Raw genomic sequence first — 14,059 nt, 5'->3', positions numbered from 1 at the left:
TTTCTGTGCCTTTCCATGCCATAGCTGGCCTTGGGCAGCCTGGAAGTATGTGATGACTGCAAACACTTATTTTATGTATTACTTATATATAACATGTATATTAACTTATATATAGTAAAACACATTTTAAATTAATATTAACTTAAGAAAGAAGCCATGGGCTGGAGAGGTGACTCAGCAGTTAAGAACACCAACTGCTCTTCCAGAGGTCCTGAGTTCAATTTCCAGCAAGCACATGGTGGCTCACAACCATCTGTAATGGGGTCTGGTGCCCTTTTCTGGTGTGTCTGAAAAGAACAATGGTGGTGTACTCACATGTATAAAATAAATAAATACATCTTTTAAAAAAAGAAAGAGAGAAACTATAAGGAAGATAAAATTCTGATAAAACAACTTATGGTGTAATGCGTTTTAGAGCCAAACCCCAAAGCTTTCAGGATTATATGCTGCCCTGGATCATGCATGCCAGGTCTCCATTTTATTAGCATGGAAAATCTGGAGTTGGCTGTGCTGTTGTTTCCCATCTGAAGAGTACTGAGCATGATGTACCAAGAAGCAAAACAGTTTGTCTTTGGTAAGAGCTGGAAACACAAACTCACTTCAGTGCCCTTTGGTTTATTTTAACTAAAGTGTTAGCTTCTTTGTGTCTCTGTTGTGCCTCCAAATGAAGCACCTCCACAGGGAGAGTTGATTGTCTTCTATAGACTCTAAGAGCTCTTCGTCTCCCTGGACAAATGGTTGTTTTTTTCCAAATGATAAAATTGGAAATGTGGTTTGCTCTTGTGATATACAATATGATTCTCATGATTGTGAGAATGTAGAGTGAAATTGTGTCATCTCTGGGTTTTAGCTCCAACAAGGACAATCCTGACAGTGATTTCGTGAGTGTGCAAATCAACATCACTGCCGTTGCTCAGGTTGAAATCAGAGGGTAAGTGGTAGATCATTAAGTTTATTGTTTAGTGGGATAAAAGTCAGATCATTAGGTACTGATTTACTGGCTGCCTCAGAGGGATGCATTTACGACATGAATGTAGGCATTAGGTTATCAGCCAGACATATCTTTTCATAGTTTATTGGGTGTCCATTTTGTTTTTAAAGTCATGTTTGAGATAATAAATTACCTGTTGTAAAATTCACACTTTGGAGAGCCCAGTTTGCAAATTTAAAATACCATGATTCCATTGAAGATAATGATTTATTTGGGCTCTATATTCTGGCATCTTGGTCTATTTTCTGTCATGTTCATTTTGCTTTTCTTGGAATGTCACAAAAAGAACTCATTCAGAATGAGTATTGCTTCTAATTTGCATAAAGAATTTGAGAAAGAGTCATGTTCTTGCACACACACACACACACGTACACACACACACGTGTGTATATATCAGTAGTCTGTTTCCTGTTACAGCTGAGAAGTATTTCTTTGTATGGACACCCAATGAATGATTTATCTACCATTTGGTTACTATATAGGTTGTCTCAATTTTGTACCAAAGACAAAAAGTTGATACGGGTATTCACATACAAATCTTTTTGGGGGGAGCATTTGTTTTCACAAATGAATAAGCTACTGAGTTATATGGTAACTGTATGCTTATAAGAGTTTGCCCAGTTGTCTGTAGAAGGACCAGTGGGCTGAACCCTGCCCTTTGTGTGTTCCCATTAGCAATGCAAGAGAGTCCCATGTGCCCCATCCCTGACAGCATGTGAGATACACACACACACACACACACACACACACACACACACACACACACACACACTTTCTCTCTCATACAATAAATGTGGTTTTCAGAGTCCATTTGCTTAATGATTGATTATATTGCATCTCTTGCCACCAATCTCGTCTTTTTCATAAAATGTCTATTTCAGTCTTTCATCTACTCATTATGGAATTGTTTGTCTTGATACTGAATTATAAAATTCCCCTACATGTCTTGGTAGGAAATCATAAAATTTCTTATCTGGCCTTGGAATAATTTCTGCAGTGTGAGGCACAGAGCTCTATGCTTTCATAACAATGTTGTTTAAAGAATGAAAGTCTAGTAACAGATTTGTCTTTAATGGTTTGCGTTCTTTGAGTAAGAGTTGTCTCTCTGAAGGCAGAGCAAGTTTTCTCCTTCTTGTTCTCCTATGTTAGGTTTTATGTTTAGGTTTACAACTTCTTTTGCATCAACCTTTGTGGCTGGTGTGAGGTAAGACCTGAGATACATTTCCCTTAAGAATATCCATTTCTTCTTGGCCTATTTGTGGAAAAGCCCATCATTTCACCTATTCCATTACTTTGACCCTTTTAAAACAAATCATTTCTTCACATGTGAGAGTCAAGTATCTCATATCACATACATATTAATGATTAAAATAAATGAGTATATCCTCATGTTTTGACAAGCATGTAAGTGTAAGAAACCAACACTCTCTCTATATATATTTATACTTATATTTATATTTATACATTACCCATGAATAAAAATACTTTCCCCTCTTATTTTCCAAACTGTATATACATAAATTTAGCTAACTACAAACTTAAAGATTCCCAAAAAGAACATTGTCCTAGGTTTTTTTGTTTGTTTGGTTGGTTGTTTTGTTTGTTTGTTTGTTTGTTTTTTGTTTTTGTTTGTTTTGTTTCATTTTGTTTTTTTTTTTTTTTTTTTTTTTTTTGCTTTGTCAAACCGACACAGCCTTGTTACCTGGGAAGAGGATCCCTTTACTGAATTGCCACAATAAGATTAGTCTGTAGCTATGTCTGGAATGGCTGACTGGTGACTGATGTGGGAGGGGCCAGCCTCCCTAAACAGTCCTAGATGTCAACGCCATCCTAGACAGGTGCACTGAGCAGAGCCCTGTGGGCTAGCCAGTAATGCCATCCCTCGGCAGTTTCTGCTTCAGTTTCTGCTGGAGTTCCTGCCCTGAGTTCTTCCAGTGATAGAGTGTTACCTGAAACTGTAGGCTGACATAAACCCATTCCTTTCCAAAGGTGTTTCGGGTTGGAATATTAACCACAGCAACAGGGAACAAACTAGAACAAGCACGGTACTTTCTAGTACCAGTTGCTTACAGATCTCATTGAAAGCTCTCACACTCACAGCAATTAGGCACTGCTTGTGGAAGATCAGATCAAAGTTCTCAAAGTAAGAAGGCAAGGAGGAAGAAACTAGACAAGTGACAAACACTGGCGTCTCCTTGTCCTGGTCTGGAGACTAGGACCTATTCCTTCCCCGTATTGATGGGTAACAATGTACAGAGCACCACCAGCTATGCCCCAAGCCTTAGGGATAAAGTTTTATTAGTCTTTTGTAGATGGGCACTAATTGATTGATTGCCTGCACACCTAAGTGATTTTCATTTCCAAGTTAGCTAAAATGATATGACCAACACTCCCTTCTAAATTACACTGTTGGTCTTTCTGGTTCGGATGACCTCCTGGTAAGCCATCTTATTGGAATTTCTAGTCACAAAGGTTCAAGCATACCTTTTCATTTGGGGCATCAATAAAATTATATCTTCAAAAGTATCTTGCAGAAAATGAGGACAAAGGCCAGACCTCTTCCTGGGCAAAGTTGAGTGTTCTTATTTTGTTTTTCTTCTCTCATAACAAAGACGAGGCTCACTAGTTCAAGAGCGGCTAGACATGATACAAGGAGCATTTTAGTCTGATGTTGACTGTACAGTTTTCGTAACTGTTTTCTCTCAAGTTCTGTCTGTTCCCCTTTACACGTTGTTTGTCTCCTTTTTGCCTGAGAACTGCTAGAATGAATGAACATGTATTGAGTTCTGTCAGATGCTTTTTCTATGCTTATGAAGATGATTAAATAGTTGTGCCTTCCTCTCCATGGGTCCATGAAAACTGTAAACTGATTTTTTGTTTGGAAAGTTTAAACTAAATTTACTTTCTGGGGATACTCTATGATTGAACTGGCTAGAACTGTGCTGATGACCTCCACATTTATGCTCATGAGAAGTATTTTCTATAGTTTTCTTTTCTTTCTTAAGTGATACTAAAATTAGTGGGTATACTAGATTTTTTAAATATGTTAGAGGCATTCCTCCATCCAAGTGTTCCTAACTACTGAGCATCTCTCCAGCCTCAGCACCTGCACATGCGCTTCTCATCCCAACAGGATTTACCCAGACTCTTACTCCTACTTTTACAAGCCTGCCCTTCAGAAGGTGCCGTGTGCCTGCTGAAAATGTGTACCCGACTGTCATCCTCTATCTTCGCTTGCCTCCCTCCTGCTGAGAGCATGTTCTCTAGCTTGAGTTTCTTGCTCTTAGCTCCCACTTGGACTCCTCTGCTCCACCAGGGCAGGAAGTCCTGATTTCAGGTGAGCCTAGGTAGCTCTCCTGTACCTCCCTTGACTCAGACTTAAGCTCAGCCTCTGACTTTGCTGCTGTGCTTCTTAGGACCAAAGCTATCCTCTTCTGTCACTGTCTCCTTCTGGGGAATGAAGAAGAGGGTGGCTGCTCTACTAGCACTTGGTCACACTTTCCTCCCTCCCTTTTTTTCTTTTCATTCTTTTCTGTTTTGTGTTTTTCTGAACTGTTTTTCCATTGTGGGTTAGGTTCACCCCCTCTCCCAATTCAATCTAGAAGCTCTATCTTTGATGATTTTTTTCCATATATTTTTCTTTACTAAATGACTTTATTAAGGGTTTGGGAAATGGCTCAGTTACTAAAGTGTTTGCAGTGCAAGTGTGATGATCTAAAAACCAATCTGTAGCTCCTACTCTAGAAAGCAAGAATGGCATTCATCACTAATCTTAGCACTTAGTGGAGATAAGAGCTGGAGGATCACTGGGCCTTGTGGACCAGTCAGTCTTTCCAATAGGCAAGTTCCAGTGTCACTCAGAGACATATGCACACACAATAACACATACACAAGCATACACCACACATATGCACACACAAGAACACATACACAAGCATGTGCCACACATATGCATACACAGGAACACATATGCACACACATAAACACATACACAAACATGCACCACACATATGCACACATAGGAACACATTCACAAGCATACACCACACGCACATACTGGAAGGAACCCACACACAAGCATACAACACACATATGCACACACAGGAACACATACACAAGCATACACTACACACATGCACACACGTATACATTCTCCCCACCCCCCTCTTTCAACTGTTGCTTTATTGGGTATCTAACTTGTTTTGTGATATCTCTTCTGATTCATCTGACTCAAGGGAAGTGACTCATTTGGAGCCCAGGGATGTGGAGTTAGGAGTTGGTGTTGTTTTTTTTTTTTTTTTTTGTTGAGTTTTAATTTCATCCTCTTGCCTCTTTATCAAAGAAAAGAGCTACTGCTTTAAGAGCTCAGAGAAGAAAATATAGCACTAATTGTTACTGTCTTCTTCTATGTGTTCTCTACAATGTCCCTAGTATTCATGAGCCCCATGTCACGCCTCTGCATATCTTACAGCTTTGTCATTGTTGGTTTATCTGAGTTGAGTTTGATGTGTTTGTATCAGTCAGTGCTGGGGATTGAACCTGGGACCCCACACATGCTAACTAATGCTCTGCCATACAGCTATCTCCTTAACATTTTTTCTACTTTGTCTTTCGAGACAGAATTCACTAAGTTTCCAAGGTGGGCCTTGAACTCACTCTATAACCCAAATCAAACTCATTCTGTAACCTTTGAACTTCCAATCCTGCTGCCTCACTCTCTTGATTAGCTAGTTACAGGCCTGTGAGTAGCTGTGATTACAGATTTGTGCCACCAAATGCCCTGTAGTTTATTTTAGCTTCGCTAACCAGAAGTTATAGGAACCAAAACTGAGCATAGTAGTACTTGCTTTGAGTTCGGCACTCAGAAAGCAGAGGCAGATGGATCTCTGAGTTTGTGGCCAGTCTGATCTGCTGAGCATGTTCAGGACAGCCAGGGCCATGGAGAGAAGCCTTGTCTCATAAAACCAATAGTAATAAATAGTAATATAATAATAATAATGATAATGATAATTAACAACATATGAGCTATATTATAATTCTAAACTTAAATTATTTTGTAAATGAATATAAATTGAGGGAAATTTTTTTGTATTCAATAATGTGTAAGCGAGTCAAGGTAGTTGGAAGGCTGTGGTGACTGCCTTCATTCTCACGTGTTCATTTTATGGGATTAATGTTTTCACATGTATTTCTGCCATCAGTTGCAATGAATGGGGAAATTTCTATTCATTGTAGCCAGCAATCCAAACAGCCAATTAAAACTGGTTCCTCCTGTGGATGCAATTGTTTTAGTTGCTACATTAATGTCCATACTTGACCACAGTTTATTCTCTGACAGCTTAAACATTTTTTCTGGCTATATCACATATCAAAAATCTTTCCTCTGGTTATCCTTTTAAAACATTGGTTCCAATGTTTAATTCTTCAAGGAACAAATAGCCACTGTGTTGAAGATCTTCTGTGTTCAGCCTTTAGGAAAATCTATTTTCTTTTGGCCAATGGTGTTTATTCTTAGCTACTTTATTATGCACTATGTTAAGCCCATTTTTTATTTCTTGTTGTTTTTATAGTTTAAAAATAATCTTAAATAGAGTTTCTTGAGTGGTAAGAGTCCTTACAACTGTTCTGTTTGATTCAGTATTACATGCATCAACATTGTCTTTGAGCCAATTGGTACACAATTCATTAGGATAAAGGATTGATTTAACACAGAGCTACATTAGGTAAACATAGCCATCAGTGGAAATACCATATATTTTGAGTTCATGAAGAATTTCTGAAATATGTAGCCTTTTGAAAGTAATCCAGTGAAATAGGCTGTATTAAGAGATGAAGCAGGGCTCACAAGATAGCTCACCAAGTAATGTACTTTCTGCCCAGTCTGAAAACCCAAGTATTATACTCAGAACCAAAACCAAAAATGGTAGAAGGAAAGTGCTGACTCATGTAAGATGTCATGGCAAACACACACACACACACACACACACATGCACACACACACAGACAGACACAGACACACACACCCCCACATGCACACACACATGCACACACACACACACACATAGACACACAGACACACACACACACGTGCACACAAGCACACACATGCACACACACATGCACACACATGTGCACACATGCACACACACGCACACATGCACACACACATGCATACACACGCACACACACATACACACACGCAAACACACACACATGCACACGCACACACGCACATGCACACACACATGCACACACACATGCACACACGCACATGCACACACACATGCACACACACATACACACTCGCAAACACACATACATGCACATGCACACACACGCACACACATGCACACGCACACACGCACATGCACACACACACAAACACCCACACACATGCACACACAGAGTCTTAGGGTTTCTATTGAAGAGACACCTTGACCACAGCAACTGTTATAAAGGAAAACATTGAATTGGGGCTGGCTTACAGTTCAAAGGTTTAGTCCATTGTCCCCATGGCAGGAAGCATGGCAGCATGCAGGCAGACATGGTGCTGGGGAAGGAGCCGAGAGTTCCACATCTGGATCCCTAGCCAGCAGGAAGAGAGAGTGACACTGGGCCTGGCTTGAGCTTCTAAAACCTCAAAGCCCACCCACTGTGACACACTTCCTCCAACAAGGCCACCAATAAAGCCACACCTCCTAATTCAAACCAATAATACACCATCCCCCCCCATAACAAAAGAAAGAAAAAAATTTAAAAAGAGAAAAAAAAATCATGAATACCCAAGGCCTGTATAGGATGCTGTCCATTGCTGGTAGGATCAACATTACTTAAGACAATAAATGGTGTTCTTTGGTATTTGGGAGAAATAGAAATTAAAAACAAGACTTCTTAGTTTTTTCAAACAGAGATCACATCACACAACAAAATCTTTAGTTTTGAGGTACCTGACAGCAAACATACTTCAACTTATCAAAACTCTTTTACTTTATCTGAGAAAAAAAAATTATTACCAGAAAATGAAAAGTTAAGTTTACACAGAAACTTGTATATAAATGCTTATGGAAATTCATTCATCATAACCTTAAACTGTAAACAACCTGAATGGTTTTCAGTGAGTCAATAGTAAACAAATCATACCACAGATTATTCAACAATAAAGAGAAATAGACACTTAATAGATGAACAGTCTAGAAGGGGGAAAATGAAGTTGCTACAGGCCCCAATGATTACTGAACATTCTTAAAGCAGTATTTTAAACCCACATAAGGATACATTCTGTGGAAATTAATTTTAGCAAAATTAATTAGCTCGGGGTAAGAATGAGGACCTCCACTTGGATCTTCACAGCACACAGAAAAAGCTGTGTGTGTCAGTGCAAGCCACTGGAGCCCCAGCACAGAATGCCAGAGACTGGGACTCCAGAAGCTTGCTGTATGACCAGCCCAGAATAACCAGTGAATGCAAAGGTCGGCGAGCTGTCCCATCTCAAATATAAATAAGGTGCAGAAGCGACTGAAGAATGTATCTCAGCATCACGTTACAGCCTCCACTTCCTCCAGGAGAGAGGAGTACATATGAAAATACGTGTAGACAGGCAATGCCACATATACATGCACACATGGTACCACAAACTAAAGTATGTCTATGTGTTCACTGTAAATGTCAAGCTAATTTCATACTTAGATGATGACAACACTTAGCTCCACCTCTCTTGCCCCTCGAGCTTTCTATAAACAATTCTATGCCTCAGTCATACTTGACCCTTTCCCGGTTCGATTCAGGCTCTGCTCCCTGCAGTAACAAGAAGCAAAGGAATCTGGGAAGAAGGGACATATACTACAGAGTAGCCACTGTTCTTTGCAAACAGAAACTTTAACCAGAAACTATTTCTTCCCCAGTGGATAGTGAATAGAACTCACAGGACCCTAGATGTATTTATACACCAACACACAACACAGAGATAGTACACATATTTACAAAGAATGAATGTCAGGCTTTACGCGTGCACATAGGTGCATTCAATTGTTCATGTCTATTCACGAATGCTCTCTACTCTGCCCCCTAGTGTCCAAGATGTGCAAGACCATAAGACAGTAGCTGTAAAATAGACTAGTAACTAAAAATGTGCAGTGCTTCTGCGTCTCCACTCTTCACGCCATCATTTCACCCAGCTTTACTGACAATGTCTTACCATGTATTGTATATATCTTTAGATAACTGCAGTTTGCTTCCTCTGAAATATATGAAACCAGTTGTATATATTAATATGCAACAAAGGCATCCTTAGTGGGCCTCATCAGTAATTGACCTAATATTTCATATTGCAGAGTGTCCCACCCTCCGCAGATTGTTCTGCCCATCCACAACTGGGAACCAAAAGAGGAGGCTCACAAAGAGGAGGAAGTTGGTCCTTTGGTTGAGCATATTTATGAGGTATCCACTTCTTTTTAATTGTTATAATGATTAACTTGTGTGTTTGAGAGTTTTACTTGCATATAGGTCTGTGTACCTTATGTGTACCTAGTGCCTGTGGGGGCCTGAAGGGGGCATCTGATCCTCTGGAACTGGAGTTACAGATGGTTGTAACCTGCCTCATGGGTGCTGGGGACTGAACTCAGAGCCTGTTCCAGTAACCAATACTCTTAACTGATGAACCATCTTTTCAGCTCAAGGTAGTATATCTTATATTATTTTTGAGGTTTTATTCACATACTCTTTACTAATAAGAACTTCCTAGAAACTCAGGTCCAACCTTTGCATCTTGGACTAATATGGCAGCATTTTGCCATGGCTGCCAATGGGTGCCCTGTTAAGTAACTGTAGTCACAGACAGACACTCAGTCCTCAGTCTTCTCTTATTAAATGATACTTTAAAAATAGTTTGTATGTTCTCCATGTAATATTTGGACAACCTATATATTTAAATAAAAACTAGCTCCTTTGGTGGTGTTTCTTTTCTTTTCATCTCACATTTTTAAATACCCTAAACTTATGAATTTATAAACTAAAATAGTATGTATAAGGTACTATTCATATACTTTTGAATGAATTATTCATCACTGTATCAAAATATAGAAATAATTTATGAAGAAGAACATGATAGCATAATTATACTTTTTACTTGTGTAAGTGAAATAGAGAATGAATAATTTATCCCAAGATCTGAAATGCTCTGTGGATTGGTAAACTATCCTCAGAGGCAAACAGCGAACCACAGAAAGAGCTCCATGTTCTCTTCCCACACAAAGTGTTAAACTGTTAATAGTGGAATGTTTATTGATATGTTACCTAAGATATTTAAGCTTTTAATGAAATAAATAAACATACATCAAGGCTCAATTTAGTGGTTATTTGGGTGTTTTTTTAAAGTCAGTGCCACCAGCCCTGTAGCAATTCATTTTCAGGGAACCCAGCATGAAATTTAAAAAAGATAAAGTTCCAAGAGACTTTCTGTTTAAGATCCTTCCCCATTCGTTATCTATTAATTCATGGTTTGGAATAGGACTTACTCTTTGTTTCTCTCTTCCTTCCTTTCTTCCTTCCTTCCTTCCTTCCTTCCTTCCTTCCTTCCTTCCTTCCTTCCTTTCTTCTTTCTTCCTTTCTCTTTTTTCTGAAAGTAGATTATATATATAATATATTTTGCTTATGGGTCCCCCACCTCCTCCCAGTTCCTCTCTACTTCCCCACACACCAATATTCACACCATTTATTTCTCTCTCTCATTAGTCTCCAGTCATTTAAAAATAATAAATTAGGTTAAGAAACCAAACAAGTAAACAGAAGAAAAAGAGCCAAAGAAAAAGCTCAAGAAAACACATACAACAGCAGAGACGTGTATACATTTGCACATGCAGAAACCCATACAAACACAAACCCAGAAACCATAATATGTACACAAAGGACCTTTAAGGGAAACAAACAGAAGCCCTGACAATGCATTATAAGACAAACCTCAAAATTAAGTTACTGTGTTACCCATCTTCTTCTGGATGTGGGATCTGACCTTAAGAGTGGTTTCTACACCCAGTGAGACTCCATTGGAGAAAACTGTGTTTTTATTTGCAAGTGGTTCTTTATTGGAGATAGCTTCTGAGTCAGGGATGGGGGCATGTGTCCACTTCCTCTCTCAGCACTGAGATCCCACCTGGCAAAGACCCATGCAGGCCTGTGCATGCTGCCACACGCTCTGTGAGCTCAAATGTGTGTGGACCCTGCTGCGTCTGGAAGCTCTCGTTTCCTTGGTGCCCTCCATTCCTCTGGCTCTTTTAACTCTGCCTCCTCTTTTGCAGAGTTCCCTTAAGGAGAGGGAAGTGATGGAGAGAAACATCCCATTTAGAACTGAGTATTCCGTGGCCTCTCACTCTCTGCATATTGCCTGCCTGTGGTCTCTGTATTTGTTCCTGTCTAGTGCAGGAGGGAGCGTCTCTGATGATGGCTGAGCAAGGCACTGATCTATGAGGACAGCAGAATGTCATTCAAAGTCATTTAATTTCTGAATGTGACTTTCATCTCACGTGACAAGGATGTCTTAGTCACTTTTTTCCTGTAATAAAATGCACTAAGATCAGTGACTTAAGGGATGCTTCATTTTAGCTTGTAGTTCCATAGGAATACAGTTCATCATGGCAGGAAAGACATTGCAGCAGACAGGGAGGAGATTGTGGCAGGAACAGAAAGCTAGCTGCTCGTACTGCATCTGTACTCAGGGATCAGACAGAAATGCATGTAAGCATGCATGGTCTGCCCACCTTCATTTTTGACAATCCAGGGTGACTAGTATCACCTCCAATTAAAAAGGACCCTTCCATATCAATACAAGACCAAGATAATCCCACTCCGGCCCAGAGGCCCGTGTCATATCTCAGGTGAATCTAGTTTCTGTTAAGTTTACAACTAACTCTAGTCATCACCAAGGACCATGAAGAGCTCCTCCTGGGTTAGTAATAAAGATGTTCCCAAACTTGAGGTATTCGTCTGTACGGAAGACGTGATAACTCCTGAGTTGTGCTGGCACAAAGATCCCAGTCCTCTGTATGTTCAGAAGCCCTGGCCTGAGCTTAAGCTCTTGTAACAACGAAAGGACAGCTCAGCCCCAGCATAAGTCAGAGCAAGAACCTCACAGGGAAGCAGAAAGCTGTAAAATCATTTGTAAACTGTGCGAACCAAATTCTTAAAAATGATAAACTTCAGAACTTGGAAAAAATTGTTCAGATTCAATCATTTATGCACAGCTTACTTCTAGGATTAGCATAAACATTATAAAAATTTAAAGTAGTCACCAGGATGGCAAAAAACAAACAAACAAACAAAAAGCTAAAACAAAACACCGACTATCTCTTACACACCAATCGCTAATCTCATAATATGCTGTCAGTGGATGCTGTGCACCTTTAACATTGTCAATTAATCAGGCCATCAAGTAGCAAAAACAGAAAATTTGTTGCTTTATAGATTATGATAATTAATCAGAACTGAGGTGGGGACAAAGATCTCTACTACTCTAGAAAAGAATTTGTAAACTCACAATACCTTCCACTGTGCTTAGTGTTTGGGGGATGTGGTCTGTGTCCTCTGAGTGGAACACATGTTCAAAATGTTCATCTTCATGAGGCGTGGACTCCCTTTCCCTGGGGTTTGCTAATGTAACTAGGCAGCTTGCACCAGGAATCCCAGCTTTGAAACACACACTGGCAGAGAACTGTAGGGCATACAGACTGTCTTTGGTGCTTGATGGATGGCCATTTTCCCAGAGGGGGGTTGCAACTGACAATCCAGTAGTCAGATGGGAGGCAAATTCCAATGTAAAGAAAAGATCACTACATTTTGGAAGCATATAACTAAAACAGCATTTTCTAGTGCTATCATTAAATTTATGTAAGTTCCAGGTAAACATAGCTATGATTGTATGCAGTGAGTACAGACTGAGCCTCTCCAATCTGCAAACAACAAGATGTATTACAAAGTCCAGGTGCTTTGAGCATTCACACGATGCTTACTGCAAGCAGAGAATACCATGCCTGACCTCATGGGACAGACCATAGGCAAAACTCCAGCAAGTTAAAAAAATATATTAATTTTTTATTGAGGCTGCACAGTTGGCTCAGCGGGTAAAGCCCTTGCCATGTAGAGGTGGCGACCTGCATGTCATCCAGTGTTTAGAGAGCAGAGAGACAAGAGATCCCCAGAGAATGCTGACTAGCTACATGAGTCCCATATCAGTGAGCTCTGAGTTCAAGGAAGATATTATCTCAATGTATAAGGTGCGGAAGTCCAGGAAGACAGTTGATGTCAGCATCTGGCCTCTACAGGCACATACATGCACAGACACCTGCACATGTACATGCACACAGATACTTTAGATAGATAGACAGACAGACAGACAGACAGATAGATAGATAGATATTTAAAAGGTTTCCTTCAAACTAAGGTGTGAAGGAAACATCAGTGGATTTGTGATTATAGGAGATTCTCATCCCTAAGAGTTTGCATTCTGTATGTGCAGTATTCTGAAGTTTAAAGTACTTCTGGTCCCAAATATTCCCAGTATGAATTGCTCCACCTGCGCAGTCTTTGAGTAACCCATGCTGAGAGCTTCACAGCCTGAGTCTTCCCTGAGTATGTACATACTGTGACTTCAGAGCTCCCCCTGCTTTTCACAGCCTGAGTCTTCCCTGAGTATGTACATACTGTGACTTCAGAGCTCCCCCTACCTGGCTAGATTCTGTGTTCTATTTCTTCCCGCCATAGTTAAAGCTAATAACACGTGCTTTTCAAAACAGACATGTGATAGACAGAGATGGACTGTGTCATTCTCTAATGTGCCACCTTCTTGCAGCTGCACAATATTGGACCCAGCACCATCAGTGGCAGCGTTCTTGAAGTGGGCTGGCCGTTCTCTGCACGGAATGAGTTTCTCCTCTATATTTTTCATCTTCAAACTCTGGGACCTCTGCGGTGTCAAACAAATCCTGAGATCAACCCACAGGATATAAAGGTAGGACTGTAGTCTAAACAGTGGCTTGACCTAAAGTTGCTTCGATAATCACTGAGTAGAACATTCCTCTT

The 14,059-nt window shown here is 40.0% G+C and overlaps 1 protein-coding gene across 1 annotated transcript in view; it reads left to right on the top strand.

Annotated features, from left to right (window-relative positions):
* The window catches only part of Itga8 (integrin subunit alpha 8), a 215,301-nt gene that overhangs the window by 147,096 nt on the left and 54,146 nt on the right, over positions 1-14,059 (top strand). Inside the window, exons 23-25 of the mRNA XM_031369028.1 lie at positions 851-931; positions 9,322-9,427; positions 13,830-13,988. Of these exons, the coding sequence (XP_031224888.1) occupies positions 851-931; positions 9,322-9,427; positions 13,830-13,988 (346 nt within the window). The remainder of the gene's footprint in view (positions 1-850; positions 932-9,321; positions 9,428-13,829; positions 13,989-14,059) is intronic.

Source organism: Mastomys coucha, unplaced genomic scaffold (assembly GCF_008632895.1).
Source record: "Mastomys coucha isolate ucsf_1 unplaced genomic scaffold, UCSF_Mcou_1 pScaffold15, whole genome shotgun sequence".
Taxonomy (NCBI): Eukaryota; Metazoa; Chordata; class Mammalia; order Rodentia; family Muridae; genus Mastomys; species Mastomys coucha.
This window is presented reverse-complemented; position numbering and strand designations above follow the sequence as displayed.